The sequence below is a fragment of the Chrysemys picta genome, unplaced genomic scaffold, assembly GCF_011386835.1.
Source record: "Chrysemys picta bellii isolate R12L10 unplaced genomic scaffold, ASM1138683v2 scaf78, whole genome shotgun sequence".
NCBI classification, from domain to species: Eukaryota; Metazoa; Chordata; order Testudines; family Emydidae; genus Chrysemys; species Chrysemys picta.
Window position 1 is genome coordinate 132,267 of NW_027052785.1, and position 16,829 is coordinate 149,095.

At 53.6% G+C, this 16,829-nt stretch overlaps 1 protein-coding gene across 1 annotated transcript; it reads left to right on the forward strand.

The window, feature by feature from the left end:
- Positions 1–1,458: 1,458 nt before the first annotated feature.
- On the forward strand, positions 1,459–11,461 carry LOC135977922 (maestro heat-like repeat-containing protein family member 6). The gene is made up of 7 exons (XM_065579070.1): positions 1,459–1,497; positions 2,201–2,377; positions 8,111–8,266; positions 9,118–9,246; positions 9,515–9,617; positions 10,063–10,122; positions 11,127–11,461. Exons 1-7 carry the CDS (start codon positions 1,459–1,461, stop codon positions 11,309–11,311), a joined length of 849 nt encoding a protein of 282 aa, XP_065435142.1. The 3' UTR covers positions 11,312–11,461.
- Positions 11,462–16,829: the final 5,368 nt, after the last annotated feature.

The window sequence follows — 16,829 nt, forward strand, 5'->3', positions numbered from 1 at the left end:
TGAGAGGGGAGGAGGGCTGGGGGATAAACCCAGAACCGCAGGGAGCTGCTGCAGGGCTGGGGTCATTGAAACCTTCCATGGGGACATGACCCTGGCCTCGAGTCAGGAGCCCTGGCTTCTATTCCTGGCTCTGTCACTGACCTGCTTGGTGACCTTGGGCAAGTCTCCAAGCCTGGCTCCTGCGGGGTGTGTCTCTGGGTGTGTGCAGTACCTGGCACTGCCGGGCCTGATTGTGTCTGGGGTCTCTGTGATCCAAAGAACCCTAGCACTAGATTAGCAGCAGAGCTGTGGACTCTAGACCCCAGGGAATGCTGGCGACACCAGTGATCAGGGACGCCCAGACAGAGCCATTTTGCTTCAATTAGGAACCATTTTTTCCTACAAATCCCATTTAAAGCCTCATAGGTTTTAACTGTTGACGTCACAGCTCTGTCCCGCAGCACTTGCTCCTCTGAAGAGCTCTACAGGGGCCTTTTGCTGCTAAGACAAGTTTGATACACACAATATAGTGAAGGCAGAGAAAACCCTTGGGGCTTAAATACACAGATCTGGCAGCCTGGTAAAGAGGAGACAATCTGAAGGCAACTCTCACTAATGATAATTTACTTACCTTGAGAATAGCGGGTCAGTCCGATTTATTAAACCCGGACTACAATTCTATCAGACATGGAGAGGGCGTGACTGTCATTCTTTGTCATACACCATTCCCATCGTTCCATGCGCCTCCGCCTGGTTTTCACTTGCTTGTGGTTCATTTTTTCTTCCGGAACCGGTTAGCCTGTATTTGACACATTTTTTTCCCTGATGCCGGTTGAGATTTTCATAGATTCATAGATTCTAGGATTGGAAGGGACCTCGAGAGGTCATCGAGTCCAGTTCCCTGCCCTCATGGCAGGACCAAATATTGCCTAGACCATCCCTGATAGACAGTTATCTAACCTACTCTTAAATACCTCCAGAGATGGAGATTCCACAACCTCCCTAGGCAATTTATTCCAGTGTTTAACCACCCTGACAGTTAGGAATTTTTTCCTAATGTCCAACCTAAACCTCCCTTGCTGCAGTTTAAGCCCATTGCTTCTTGTTCTATCCTTAGAGACTAAGGTGAACAAGTTTTCTCCCTCCTCCTTATGACACCCTTTTAGATACCTGAAAACTGCTATCATGTCCCCTCTCAGTCTTCTCTTTTTCAAACTAAACAAACCCAATTCTTTCAGCCTTCCTTCATAGGTCATGTTCTCAAGCTCTTCTCTGGACCCTCTTCAAAAATGTTTTGTGGGGCTGTCTTTGAAAGGTTCAAAAACCAAATACAGAAATGATTGAATCTGGCTTTTAGTAACAGACCAACCCTAGAACTCGTGTGCAAAATTGGCTCCCTCCTCTAGGCTGGGCTGTAAGGACAGGGACTCGGGAGAACCCAGGTTCGGTTCCTGGCTCTGCCAGACTCCCTGGGTGACCATGGGCGAGTCACGTAGCCTCTCTGTGCCTGAGTTCCATGTCTGTACAATGGGGATAGAAATCCTTCCTTTGTGTGCCTAGCCTGTAAGCTCTAGGGCAGGGGACGTCTCTTACTGTGCCTGGAAATCCCCCAGCACAAGCCCTGATTGCAGATAGGCCCTCGAGGTGCTATTTGAACCCCTATAACAATAATAGACTTGATTTATTTGGGGTCAACGTGTTGTGCAGAGAATTTTCCACAGATGATACCTGCTAATAAATACCATCCCCTGAGATCTGGGGTACAAGGAAGCAGCTGCTTATGTTGCAGGTAGCCGGCCCTGCTGCCCGTGATCCTAGCTGGCTGTGCAAAGGCTTTGAGGTTCTAACATGTCACCTGGAGGCAGGGGCGCTGGAAGACATTTTATAGTGGAGGTGCTGCACCCCCCCTTACCCCTGCCCACACCCCCTGCCACCCCTAGAGCTGGGCTCAGGAGCAGGGCCATGGCTCCAGGAGCCGGGGGCGGGGGAGGTGGATGGAGCAAGGGGACCGAGGCTGGGGCCACAGATGGGGGTTGGCGCAGGGCTGGCAGCTGGGACCCTGTGAGCGGGGCCAGGAGCAGAGCCCCATGTAAAACCTGGGAGTGCTGCAGCACCCCCTTAGTTCCCATGCCTCTGTCTGCAGGGGAGGTGGACGTTGTTTTGGAAATGGCTTGTGGGTCACTGGAGGGTGTTTTGTAAAGCAGCTCCTCATTTCACGCAGGTGGGGAAACTCCAGCGTCTGCTGCCAGAGGTCCTGGAGCAACTACAGGAGGTAGACCGGGACATCATCGCCGAGGCCATCACCGTGCTGAAAAACATCCTTGCCGGCATGGACAGGCAGAGCGCCAGCCGCGCGGCTGTGCAAGTGGCTGAGAAACTCCTGCCTTTCATTGATGATGTAAGGCCTGGTGGCTCATGGGAGCCCGTTCAAACTGCGGACCTGTGAATGGGGGCTGGCGGGTGGGCTAGCAGGGCCTGTGTATGGTCCTAGCCAGAAAAAGGATTGTTGTAAATGACGTGAGCCCATTTCCGCCTTCCTCTGCTACCTCACTCTCCATCAGAGCATATGGCAGAAAGGATGGGAACCCTTGTGTCCTGCAGGCCTGCTGACAAGGATCAGGGCAGCCTGGGGACAAGGCTCCCCTTGTGGAAGGACATGCATTCCTGAGTCTGCATGCAGCGAGGGGGCCTCTGCAGCACAGGGTGCTGCAATGCTCTTACTGGCTTCCAGGGTGACAAGTGATGGTACCCTGGTGAAAATCCTGCCCCTCCTCTCCCTGGCCAGGAATCCCACAGCTGGCCTGGGAGCTCCATAAGGAAACGGCTCCGTTTGTAGGTTCTGCAGCTACCACCCTTTCCTCTCCCCTTCGTTCTCATGGCAGCGCAGCGTCAAAGGAGGGCCTAGTTCTCCCCAGGCTTTTCATAACCACAAACTAGCCCCCGCCGGCACGTTCACCAGACTGATGTCCAGTCCCCCACTGGATGGTGAGATCCAGCAAGTGGGCAGGAGAAAGGGGCCCATCCATTACTGCCTTCTAGGGGTAACCCCCCAGTGGGGGCTCCTGGAGCGTCCACCCACCTCCCCAGCTTTCACAACACTAAATACTACCCTCAGCCCTGCCGAACTCTGCTGGGACCCTGCCGCTCTTTATTTAGTAGTGGCACAGGCCCGGCTCAAGCTGTTCCCAGGGTCTCCTGGACCTCAGCTGCAGGATCTCGCCCTGGGGTGAGCCCTTTAAACCAAACCCCTCTCGGGCCCGGGGGGAACAGAACAGGTTCTTTATGGGGGGGGTGTTAAATCCAAATAGCGTTAATGAACACAACGCCCATCACCAGGGAAAGGCAAATAGGCCTCAACAACTGGAGGGAAGACCAGCGAGGTGCCAATTCAACATCTGCCTATGCCCACTGCAGTGCAGCTCTGATGCCCCCAGACCGCTCCCATAAGTTTTGTGCAGAGCCTGCCCGGCTGCTCTGAGCTGACACCGGGGGCAGGAGCAGCTGGCTAGTAAGATTAACATGGGATGGAGTCTAGCAAACAAGCCAGGCTACCTGTGTAATGGCATGTTACCCTGTATGATACTGTTCGACTACTAGGTGACGCTTTGTAAAATACCTTATTTAAATGAACCTCAGCTGTATCCAGCAGAGCATTAACGGTTCTTATGATGAACCCATCTGCAGTGCTCAACTTGTGCCAGGGCTTGCCAGGGCTTAGCCCTGGCACCTCTGGGCTTGCTGCGTCAGTTATGATTGTAAAAAAATTGCTTGAGCCCCAGCACCTCTTTCATTACAAATTAAGCACTGTCCATCTGGTGTGTGTAAACAAGCTCTGTAGGCAGTACATATCTGGTACAGCACATGATATGGTGTCAGGAGTAAACTAAGAACAGAAACCAAAGGAAAACAGCAACACAGGTTGCAGACGGAAGGAACAGCAACGAAGTTTGCAGGACCTCATCAACATGCCCCACTCTGATTCCCCAGAGAACGTCACCTTTCATAACCCTTCACAATGGACAGACTGGAAACAATGTTTGGCACGATTTTGCATTGCAAACAAGCTGCACAAAGGAACTGGGGATATACAGGTATTGACTTTAATTTAGGCTATGGAGAAGCACGCAGAGCATATCTTTACCTCCTTTGACTTTACTGAAGACCATCACAAAGACAACTATGCAAGGGTTGTGGTTAGGATTGATGCACACTTTATAACCGAGGGAAATGTGGTTTATTAAAGAGCATGTTTTCAGCAAAGAATTCAAGAACCAGGGGAAAATGTTGAAAGTTTTAGAAGACCTCTGCATCCCCTGGCTGAAAACTGTGATTTGGGGAATGTAAAACATGAAAATTTCAGAAACAGGTTGGTTATTGGGTTAAAAGATAAAAACCTTTCATAGAGACAAGCCAGGTGAAGAAATTCTAATTCTTCAGGTGAGGTCTAAATGATATTCCCTCACCTACCTCTAATATCCTGGGACTGTCACAGCTATAACAACACTGCTAAAAACCTTTCACAGTAGCTACCGCCGAAGAGAGATTTAACTCTACCCACAGCTATACAGCGAGCAAGAGTCAGAATTAGTCAAACAACAGGCAAAAGCAAATTGAAAAACCTGCAACTAGCTTAAAAGCTACAAACAGACACTTAAGTGTTAAAAGTCTTTCTCATAAAATCCCTGAGGTAAGGAGAGAGAATTCGCAGGCTAAGAGGGACAAATGCCAGTCTACATGCACAAGGTGTGGAAAAGTCATATCCCAAGGGATGATACATGTCCAGCCAGAGGCGCATGCTGTAATAAATGCCTGAAATATGGACTTTTTGCAGCTGTTCGTTGCACTGAAGAAGTCAGGGAGTTGACTCATATTGCAGACAATCAAGACCCATTGATTCTGGGATCTATCACTTGTGATGACATGGCGCCCGCCTGGAGAGTGACATTGAATATTCAAAGCAAGACTATTGACTTTAAAGTTGACTCGAGAGCTGATGTCACACAGCTCTGACCCTCCCTGAAGGGATTTTGAACTGCATGGGCCAGTTCATCACCGAACCAATTTACAAAGACAAAAGCTTTGCGTTCCGTGTGTATGAGATCAAAGACCAACAACCTTCTCAGCTGCAGTGTAGCAGCCATGATGGGCCTAGTGAGAAAGATGGAAGAACTTGAGGATCTGATGCTATTGGGCTTTTGAAAGGTGATCTAGTCCAAATCAACTTAAGAGGCAATGCTGAACCAGTGAACAACCACCTCTACAAGAGAGAGAACTGGGAAAGACTAGCTGCAGATTTTTGTGAATTCAGAGGACATCATTGCCAGGTCATTGTGGACTATTTTTCCAGCTATATAGAAATAATGTACTTGAAAGACATAACATGTTGCAGTGTTATTGAGAAACTGAAGTGTACGTTTGCTCATTTCTGTATCCAGAACAACTAGTGATGGACAATGTCCCACAATTCACTGCAGCAGAATTTAAGTCAGTCTGAATGAAATATGATTTTGCTCATATCACTGGCAGCCCACATTACTCACAAGCGAATGGAGAGGCTGAGAGAGCTGCGCAGACAGCCAAAAACATCTGAAAGCAGGAAGATCCATTCCTTGCTCCTCTGAATTACAGATCAACACCAACAGCAGCTCCTGCATCTAGTCCAGCACAACTCCTCATGGAAAGACAACTCAGAACTGCTGTTCCAAGAACCTACTACGAAGTGGCCAGACAGGAAGAGCGCAGCCAAATCAAATAAACAGGCTAAAAGAATCATAGAATGATAGAATATCAGGATTGGAAGGGACCTCAGGAAGTCATCTAGTCCAACCCCCTGCTCAAAGCAGGACCAATTCCCAACTAAATCATCCCAGCCAGGGCTTTGTCAACCCGGGCCTTAAAAACCTCCAAGGAAGGAGATTCCACCACCTCCCTAGGTAAAGCATTCCAGTGCTTCACCACCCTCCTAGCGAAATAGTGTTTCCTAATATCCAACCTAGACCTCCCCCACTGCAACTTGAGACCATTGCTCCTTGTTCTGTCAACTGCCACCACTGAGAACAGCCGAGCTCCATCCTCTTTGGAACCCCCCTTCAGGTAGTTGAAAGCAGCTATCAAATCCCCCCTCATTCTTCTCTTTTGGAGAATAAACAATCCCAGTTTCCTCAGACTCTCCTCATAAGTCATGTGCTCCAGACCCCTAATCATTTTTGTTGCCCTCCGCTGGACTCTTTCCAATATTTCCACATCCTTCTTGTAGTGTGGGGCCCAAAACTGGACACAGTACTCCAGATGAGGCCTCACCAATGTCGCATAAAGGGGAACGATCACATCCCTCGATCTGCTGGCAATGCCCCTACTTATACAACCCAAAATGCCATTAGCCTTCTTGGCAACAAGAGCACACTGTTGACTCATATCCAGCTTCTCGTCCACTGTGACCCCTAGGTCCTTTCCTGCAGAACTGCTACCTAGCCATTCGGTCCCTAGTCTGTAGCAGTGCATAGGATTCTTCCATCCTAAGTGCAGGACTCTGCACCAGTCCTTGTTGAACCTCATCAGGTTTCTTTTGGCCCAATCCTCCAATTTGTCTAGGTCCCTCTGTATCTGATCCCTACCCTCCAGCGTATCTACCATGCCTCCCAGTTTAGTGTCATCTGCAAACTTGCTGAGAGTGCAGTCCACACCATCCTCCAGATCATTAATAAAGATATTAAACAAAACTGGCCCCAGGACCGACCCTTAGGGCACTCCGCTTGAAACCGGCTGCCAACTAGACATGGAGCCATTGATCATTACCCGTTGAGCCCGACGATCTAGCCAGCTTTCTATCCACCTTACAGTCCATTCATCCAGCCCATACTTCTTTAACTTGGTGGCAAGAATACTGTGGGAGACCGTATCAAAAGCTTTGCTAAAGTCAAGGAATAACACATCCACTGCTTTCCCCTCATCCACAGAGCCAGTTATCTCCTCATAGAAGGCAATTAGGTTAGTCAGGCACGACTTCCCCTTGGTGAATCCATGCTGACTGTTCCTGATCACTTTCCTCTCCTCTAAGTGTTTCATAATTGATTCCTTGAGGACCTGCTCCATGATTTTTCCAGGGACTGAGGTGAGGTGAACTTATGAACACTTTTACAACAGACGTCACGCAGAGAACTGCCTGGTCTAGAACCTGGTGCCCAGAGGTGACATGTAACTGCTGATTGGGAGTCACCGTTTAAAGGTTCAGCCACTCCCAGAACAGCTCAAGTCACCCCGTCCCCAGGCTGCCTCCTCAGCCTCACCTCCCAGAAAGCAGTAGCCCTTCCCTACAGCATCCAGCTATTGCTCCTGGTTCTCCCTGCTTGGCACAGCTCGCCCAGCCTCCCTGGTCACTGGACTGGTTCAGCTCTGCCAGCAGCCATGCAGGGCGGGGGCCCAGCAGCACCATGTGACCAAGCGGGGCTGGCTCTGAGTTAACAAGAAACCCATGCACAGGAGTGGGGCAACCCTCAGCCCACCCCGAGCCCCTGGAGGCTGGGTGGCTTCCAGTCATGGGTTCCAAGGCCCCCTATCTGGGAACTCCTGCACATTTACCACTCCTTGGCCCTGGGTTAAATCCACCCCAGGTCCCTGTGCGTGGCTCGAACAAACACCAGTGTAGGAATTTGCCCCCCACGCCTGGCCCCCTTGGCCTGGCTAGAGGGCCGCTGTGGGTCAAGAGCAGTGTGAGCTGGGCCCGCAAAGCGGGAGGACAAACTACACCCCCTCCTTTGCTCTTTGAATCTTTCCTCATCACTCCCTCTCTGCCGCCCCTGTCCTGGCACTGCTCTGCCCTGAGCATTCCCCCTTGGCTGACACAGGTGTGTGCTGATGTCAGTGTGCCCAGAGCTGGCTGTGAGAGCCCAGGGGCAGTCTCACCCCACCTTACTGCTCTCCCTGGCCAAGAAGTTACCAGGCCAGCCCCTCAACTGGTGGAAATCTGCATCTCGATTGCCTTCAATGGCGCTATGCCCATGAGACTCTGGCCCCAGCTGTGGCTGTATGGCTGGGGGTGAGTTACCAATACCCCCTGCAGGGCAGACATCTGCTTGCCCCGCTGGGTGAGAATGACTGTCACAGCGTCTCCTCCCCACGTCGTCTCTTGCAGGTGTCCAGCAGGCTCCGGGTGCTCTCCATCAGCCTCTTTAAACACCTGCTGGAGCTTGTAAGGGGGCTCAACAGGAGGCGGATGAAGGTGCATGTGCTCCAGAGCCTGGTCCCGCTGCTCCTCCTCGTGCATGATGAGTGTCCCAACGTGTCCCAGGTGAGGCCACGAGCTGGAGCCTGCAGCGGATACCGTTACAGAGTGACCAGTAATTTGTTTTGAGGGGGCAGCTTGTGACACCCCCTCTTGAAAGGGTCTCGCTGACAGAGGGCAGGTGCTCAGTGCTGTGACAGTCAGGAGCTCAAAATCACTTGAACGTTGAGTGCAGTAGCGCCATGACCATGGCGCCCCACCCAACTGCTGAGTCTTCCCTGCATCCTCTGAGCCCAACACTCCCCCCCTGCAGCCAGGCTGAGAGATTGGGTGGGGGGAGGGGTCGCCTCACCACTCCTACAGCCACTGGCCTCCGCACATTCCCTGGCTGTGCTGGTGGGAAGAGCACAACCCTGGCCATGGCCCCTACCAGGAGCAGGGCTACCCAGTCTCCAGATGGTGCGCAGGACCCAGTGTGCCCTTGGCCAAGCGGCCCGGACAGCCCGTACTAGACATGAGATGCCCAAGCCGCCCCCCCTCCCCCCGCCCCAGGTGTCTCTGCACATGCTAGCGCTCATGGCCACCATCACTTGGGAGCCAAATGCCACCAGCACTAATGAATTCACCCTCCTACCCACCATGAGGTGGGGAACTGAGGCACAGCATGAGGCCTAGCGCCTCAAAAGTATTGATCACCCATAGGCATTAGGCACCTAAATCCCTTTGCAGCCCTGGGCCTAAGCAACTTGCCTGAGTTCCTGCAGGGAGAGCTGGGAATTGAGTCAGGTCTCCAGCTATTGCCTTAGCCACACCGCCGCCCTTCCGCAAGAAACCTGGGGCCGGGAAGCATTCAGCACGCACGGCCTCCCCGCCTCCGGGTAACGAGGCTAGTGGCTTCCAGCCGTAACCGTGGCCAGCTCGCCCTGGCCCCACTTGTTTTGCAGGTGTGTTGGGACACCCTCAGCAGTGCGGCAGAATTCCTGAAGTGGCACCAGCTTGGTGGCTTCATCCAGCGCAAGGATACCTGGCAAAGCTGTGACTGCCTGGTGAGGGAGCCCTCAGGTCATTCACTGCGCAGCCCTCGTGGTAGGAGCGGGGGAATCGGTGGATAGGGCACCCCCCATTGCCCGGCTCTGTGCCCACACTGAGCCCCAGCCCTGGGACCACTCCTGGCCCTGGGTGTAGTCCCTCTGCGTGATCCCCCCGGCACAGGAAAGAGGGGTGAAAACAGGACGTGCGCTCCACACACCTGGAACCCGGCCTGCGGGACGGAAAGGCCTTTAATAACCTTGTGCTCCCTTGTTCTGGTCCTAGCTGACGCGCTACAAGGGGAGAGCCAACAACTTTCTGTGCCAGACCATGGCCTTTCTGGAGAACCCACAGACTCCACTTAGACAAGCGGCCATCAGGTTCATAGGTAACCACAGAGCAGGGGTCCCTTTAACAGGGGGGCTGGATCCGGTCCCAGGCTCTCCTCAGTCCCTGCCAGCAGCGATAAGTAACCCTTGGGCTCCTGATTGTCCAATGCAGGATCAAGGGTGTCAGAAGTCCGCAGGAGCAAGCTCACCCCAAACTGCCCTGATGGGCTGATGGGGCCCCTCTAACCCCACTGCTCCCCATGCAGTCCCCATTCCCCGCCCCCCATACCCCACCATGGGCTCTTGGTAGTGAACCCTCAAGGTGCTGTGTTCTCCTTTGGCAACCAGCCCTGTAACCATCCCTGGGGACTCACCCTTTCCCCTGGGGACTCGGGAGCGCGTCCTGGCCAGCGAGGGGTGGGGGAAGCAAGGGGTTGCTTGGAGGGTGACATTTGACACCCTCGCTGGGGATGCGGGGATGTGACGAGCTGTTTGTATGTGTAGGGCTCGCTGCCCGGCAGCTGGACCAGAGGAGCCAGGACAAGCTGGATGCCATCTGCAACGGTGGGTGGTACCTGCTTTGAGCACTGAGCGCTAGGGGGATGAACGGCCCAGGGCCGTGGGCTGGGTTCAATCTCCGACGCCAGCAACATGATCTCGGGCGAGAGCCACAAAGGGATGCAAAATGTAGATCCCCAAACCCGTGATCAGCTGCCCCCTCACCCTGTCGTGTCTGCTGGTTGGCATGTGCAAGGCACTTAGCCCTGACCTCAGAGCTGCGGCCTGGCAGATCCCCAAACTGGGCCTGAGCTGGCTGGCCTTCAGAGACGATTGCCCCCCCACCAAACACAGCCGAGGTGGGGTGCTGCCTCCCCCCTTGCACTCACTAGCCCAGTGTTTGGAGCAGTCACCTCCACGTGGGGTGCCTGGGGTGAAGCCACTGCTCCAAATGAGGCAGAGGTGACGTCCGGTCACCTACCTCCTTGCTGCGTGCCCGGACCCCTGGGCAGCGCAGGGCAGAGCAGCATCTCCACATTTGTTGGCGAATGGCGGAGGGGGGAGTGATATAACTCAGGCTTCTCACTCCCAGAGCAGGTTCACAGCTGGGCCTCCCAACCAGAGCTAGAGAATGGCTGAGCTCCCTCCTCGGCATTTCCTGGATGGCAGCAGGGCACCTAAAGTTAGGCATAGCCTAACAATGTCCAAGCCCCCTTTATGACTCTCCCCCTCTCTGGACCTAAGTGCCCATCTGTGCATTGGGGGGAAGGCGTAGGGTAAATACAGCCAGGGATGAGGTGCTCAGATACTGCAGGGATGGGGCAGTCCTAGAAATAGTGAGTGAATGGGGTTCATTGGGACTTCTTGCCTGTGTCTGGAGGCTCCCTCATTTGTGGAGGGCAGCAGGGATGTTTAGTGAAGGTTGCTGGTTGCTCCTGCTAGTCCCCTGCCTCCCGCCTCCCAGCTTGCTGCCTCCTTGTCACAGGCCGAGAGGTACAGCGCTGGCTTGGTTTGCTGGGCTCTCCAGAGCACTGTGGCTCTGACCTCCATTTCCTTCCTTTCAATCTTAGACCTCAAAGGCTTGCAGCAGGACAGCAACTCCTCGGTCCAAAGCCTGGCTTCTCAGACCATCTTCATCCTGGAGGCGTTCAAGAACCACCCGCCAGCCCACAGCAGCCTATGGACATGCTTTCATAGGATAAGAACAATGTGCACTAAGGAGAGCCCGGTCATTGAAGCTGCCCAGCTGCCCTAGCTCTGGGAAAAGCCAGCCTCCCTTCCCTGGGAGCTTCGTACCAGAACATGGCTTCTTCCCCATTGGCCGCCTGCCCTGCGCAGCCATGTGAGTAGTTAACTGCTCGATAGCTTTCATCACCATGTACTTTTTGATAGGTTTCCCTGCACTGTGTAGCATTTACGTCCCGCCCTCCATCCCCATTTCCAGTCGTGTATGTTTTTGGTGCCGTCAGCCATTTTGAAATTTTATTTTGTATTATTTTTCTGTGTTTGGCCGGGGGAAGGTTGTGTGCCTGTGTTTTGACATATTTAGAGAAAAAGTATGAATGAGTAGAAAGAGAGACTGTAAGGGGTTCACGGCTCCCTCCCCGTCCGTCTGGGCGGGAGACCACGCCCTTTGCTATGATACTTCTGGGTACCTTGGTTCAGGGGAAAAGTATCTCAGTGTTAATGGTTCTAGCCTGCAGTCAGGCCAAGTAATGGTAGAGAGTCTGTTTGCCCAGGGCCCTCAATCAGGGCAGGCCGGCAATCGAGAAGGGGCTGTGGCCTACAGGCAGGCAGGCAGAGCAACAGAAGGTCCATTTGCCTGGCCACTGATCAGGGTGGGGCAGCAAGCAAGTAGGGGGGCTCTGGCCTACAGTCCGGCAGAGCTGTCGCAGTCTAGGGGAGGTTACCTCTCTGGTGGGAGAGTCAGCACAACTGTCTGGCATCCAGATTCAGGCGGGTGCCAGACCAATGCAGGCCTCCTGACAACCAGGTGAGGAGGCTATCACTCCTGACGTTGGGGTGGTGGGGGTAGAGGAACCCAGGCCCTCCCGCTCCACTGCGTCCCAGCCCAGGGCCCTAACTGCGGTGGAGTTGTCCGCCACTGGGTCAGCGGCAAAAGTCCAACCGCAACATGCTGGCCGGCTTGTAGTCAATAACACAGCTGAATCTGATTTGGCTTCCCTGGGCTACTTCCTACATTCGATTCCATGTGTACATGGGTTCCAGGGTTGTTGTTTGCTTCGCTGGGGTAGACGGCTAGTGGCAGCCCCACCAGCTCGTCGGAGACCCCGGCGTCTTGCAGCTCTGTCAGCCCCTCTGGGTCTCTGTCAGGATAGCGGTCTCCGTTAGGTCTGGGGTCACGCAGCGGGGAAGAGACGTCCTGCTCCTCCGGCAGCTCTCTCCCGACTGAGCTGGAGGACCAGCCTTTTATAGTTCCGCTTCCTGTCCCACCCTTCTGCTTCCGGTGGGGTGGCCGTGGAAGTCCCGGTTCTGCCCAACAGGGGGCGTTCATGGCTCCCTCTCTGTCTGTCAGGGCAGGAGGCCACGCCCCCTCGCTACAGAGGCCTTAAAGGAAAGGAGTTTTAAAAAAAGAAAGATTGGTTAGGCTTAGAGGAAAAAAGGAAAGAAAGGTTATTTTAAATAGAAGAAAGAGGGGAAACTAGAGAAAGCAACAAGAGAGAGGAGTTTGTTTTATAGATTAGTAAGAATGTGGTAAAAGGTTATTTTTGTTGGGACTAAAAAATAATAAGAGTAAAAAAGTTGAAATAAATTTTAAAAAGTAAAGGCTAATTAAATAAAAGGGAAATATAAAGGAAGGTTGAGAAGGTTGGGCAAAAGAAATCAAATGGCAGAAAAATTAGCAAGAGATCCTGCGTCAGGGACACAGGGCTGTGTAAAGTACAGAAAACAGCAAGAAAGAGAACGATCCTTTTTTGTTAGTAAGCAGAAAACAGAACTGTGCAAAAACCATTTCCCGCCGTTGTTCGGCCATCGTGAACCGAGCAGCACAGCTTCCGCCACAAACTCTGCTCCCCCATTCTTGCATCGCTAGCAAATTTCTACATGTTGTCAGTGCTGGGCTCATGTGGAAGCTACAGAAGGCAACCATTTCCCGCCTTTTATCAGCCATCTTGAACCGAACAGCTCTCCTACGTTTTGCGCCATTTTTTCAGGATTACCCGTGCAGGCGCCATAGCACGGCAAGCATGGAGCCCACTCAGATCTCCAGTGCAGTCTTGACCATTGTAAATACCTCGCACATTATCCAGCAGTATGTGCAGTATCTGCAAAAATGGGCGAGGAAGCAACGACAGCGCGATTACTATACTGATGAGGACATGGACACCTATGTTCCTAGAAGCACGGCATGTGGCGATTGGGAGATCATGGTGGCGTTGGGCCAGGTTCATGCCATGAAACGCCGATTGTGGGCCCGGGAAACAAGCACAGACTGGTGGGACCGCATAGTGTTGCAGGTCTGGGATGATTCCCAGTGGCTGCAAAACTTTCGTATGCATAGGGCCACTTTCATGGAACTTTGTGACTTGCTGTCCCCTGCCCTGAAGTGGAAAGACACCAAAATGAGAGCAGCCCTCACAGTTGAGAAGCGAGTGGCCATAGTACTGTGGAAGCTTGCAACGCCTGACAGCTACCAGTCAGTCAGGAATCAGTGTGGAGTGGGCAAATCTATTGTGGGGGCTACTGTGCTGCAAGTGGCCAACGCAATCATTGACCAGCTGCTATCAAGGGTAGTGACTTTGGAAAATGTGCAGACCATTGTGGATGGCTTTAATGCTCTCGGTTTCTCTAACTGCGGCATGGCGATAGACGGAACGCATATCCCTATCTTGGCCCCGGCACACCAGGGCGGCCAGTACGTAAACCGTAAGGGGTACTTTTCCATGGTGCTGCAAGCACTGGTGGATCGCAAGGGACATTTCACCGATATCAACGTGGGATGGCCGAGAAAAGTGCATGACGCTCGCATCTTCAGGAACTCTGGTCTGTTTGAACAGCTGCAGGAAGGGACTTACTTCCCAGACCAGAAAATTACTGTTGGGGATGTTGAAATGCCTATAGTTATCCTCGAGGACCCAGCCTACCCCTTAATGCCATGGCTCATGAAGCCGTACACAGGCACCCTGGACAGTAGTAAGGAGCAGTTCAACTATAGGCTGAGCAAGTGCAGGTTGGTGGTAGAATGTGCTTTTGGACGTTTGAAAGCGCGCGGGCACAGTTTACTGACTCGGTTAGATCTCAGCACAACCAATATTCCAGTTGTAATTGCTGCTTGTTGTGTGCTCCACAATATCTGTGAGAGTAAGGGGGAGACGTTTATGGCGGGGTGGGAGGTTGAAGCAACTGGTCTGGCGGCCAATTTCGCACAGCCAGACAACAGGGCAATTAGAAGAGCGCAGCAGGGCACGCTGCGCATCTGAGAAGCTTTGAAAGACAGTTTCATGACTGGCCAGGGTACGGTGTGACAGTTGTGTTTGTTTATCTTGAAGTTACCCGCCCCCTATATATATGAAAGGAAATAAAGTCACAATTGTTTAAAAAAAGACGGTTACTCACCGTTGTAACTGTTGTTCTTCGAGATGTGTTGCTCATATCCATTCCATTAGGTGTGTGCGCGCCGCGTGCACGATCGTCGGAGAATTTTCTACCCTAGCAACACCGGCGGGTCGGCTGTGGAGCCCCCTAGAGTGGCGCCTTCATGGCGCTGAATATATACCCCAGCCGACCCGGCGCCCCCTCAGTTCCTTCTTGCCGGCTACTCCGACAGTGGGGACGGGGGGCGGGTTTGGAATGGATAGGAGCAACACATCTTGAAGAACAACAGTTACAACGGTGAGTAACCGTCTTTTCTTCTTCGAGTGCTTGCTCATATCCATTCCATTAGGTGACTCCCAAGCCCAACTTAGGTGGTGGGGTCGGAGTGAGACATTGCTGTGTGCAAAACCGCTGATCCGAAAGCAGCATCGTCTCTGGACTGCTGCACTAGTGCATAGTGAGCTGTAAACATGTGGACTGATGACCAAACCGCAGCTCTACAAATGTCCTGTGAATGACTGAATAAGCTAGGGAGAGTGGAGAACAGCTACGCCACGCTCCACAGTTCCAACGACCGTCAGGGGCGGTAAGAAGGAACTGAGGGGGCGCCGGGTCGGCTGGGGTATATATTCAGCGCCATGAAGGCGCCACTCTAGGGGGCTCCACAGCCGACCCGCCGGTGTTGCTAGGGTAGAAAATTCTCCGACGATCGTGCACGCGGCGCGCACACACCTAATGGAATGGATATGAGCAAGCACTCGAAGAAGAACCATTGTTTATTATTTGTCGCACAACACATTGAGAGAAATAAGAAGGTAGATGGGGCAGGGTTGGGTTATGGGGGTGGAGGAGGAGGGAAGGACAAGTCCAGAAACCGAATCAAATGTTCGCATATGCCAGCTTTCTGTTACTTGGGCGATCCTCTGGGGTTGAGCGTGTGGGTCCCCATAGCCTCCCCCCTCGTGTTCTTGGGCGTCTGGGTGAGGAGGCTATGGAACTTGGGGAGGAGGGAGGGCGGTTAAACAGGGGCTGCAGCGGCAGTCTGTGGTCTTGCTGCCTTTCCTGCATTAGATCCACCATACAGTGCAGCATGTCAGTTTGCTCTAGGGTTACCATTCGTCCGGATTTACCCGGATATGTCCTCCTTTTTGTGCTAAAAATAGCGTCCGGGGGGAATTTGTAAAGCACTCACAATGTCCGGGATTTCCCCCCTCCCCCCGGGCAGAGCAGAGCGAGCGGCTGGGAGGGCTGCAGGGAAGTCCCGGGCTGGACTCAGGAGCAGCTGTAGAGGAGCCGGATCCGCCCTGCATTCTGAGCCGGCAGCTCCCTTGCAGCCCAGTCCGGCAGCACTGTGCAGGGCCAGGGACCGGGTTTTGTTGTGCAGGGCCAGGGACCGGGTTTTGTTGTGCTGGGGAGCTCAGCCACGTGTCCGGCTCGGCTGCACAGAGCCCAACACTCTGTTCTGAGCAGCAGGGTAAGGAGGTCAGGGGGCAGGAAGGTTCTGGAGGTGGCAGTCAAGAAACGGGGGGGGGGCTTTTTGGGGGGAGTGGAGAAAGTTTTGGGCAGTCAGGGTACAGGTAGGGGGTAGGGTCCTGGGGGGCAGTTGGGGGGAGTCTTAGGAGGGGGCAGTTAGGGGACAAGGAACAGGGAGTCTTAGGTAGGGGGTGGGGTTCTGGAGGGCAGTTAGGAGCAGGGGTCCCAGGAGGGGGCAGTGAGGGGACAAGGAGCAGGGGGGGAGTGTTTGGGAGTTCTGGGGGGGGGCTGTCAGGTGGCAGGGGTGGGGAGATGGATCGGAGCAGTCAGGGGACAGGGAGCAGAGGGGTTTAGATGGGTTGGGAGTTCTGGGGGGGCTGTCACTGTCAGGGGGTGGGGAGTGGTTGGATGGGGCGTGGGAGTCCCAGGGGTCTGTCTGGGGGTGGGGGTGTGGATAAGGGTTGGGGCAGTCAGGGGACAAGAGGCAGGGAGGCTTAGATAGGGAGTGGAGTCCTGGGGGGCAGTTAGGGGCAGGGGTCCCAGGAGGGGGCAGTCAGGGGACAAGGAACGGGGGGAGGGTTGGGGGTTCTGGGGGGGCGGGAAGTGGGAGGGGCAGGGGCGGGGCTAGGGCGGGGCTCCTCCTGTCCTCTTTTTTTCTTGCTGAAATATGGTAACCCTAGTTTGCTCCCCCATGAGCTTGACCAAAGCGTCCTGCCTGCTCTCATCGCATGCGTCCCTCCTCT

Bases quoted from the DNA above. Each gene is read 5' to 3' on its own strand.
- LOC135977922 (XM_065579070.1), top strand. From the start codon at position 1,459: ATGGGCGAGTCACGTAGCCTCTCTGTGCCTGAGTTCCAT. The intron at 1,498-2,200 runs GTCTGTACAATG...CATTTCACGCAG, and splicing joins TCTCTGTGCCTGAGTTCCAT to GTGGGGAAACTCCAGCGTCT. The intron at 10,123-11,126 runs GTGGGTGGTACC...TTTCAATCTTAG, and splicing joins GCTGGATGCCATCTGCAACG to ACCTCAAAGGCTTGCAGCAG.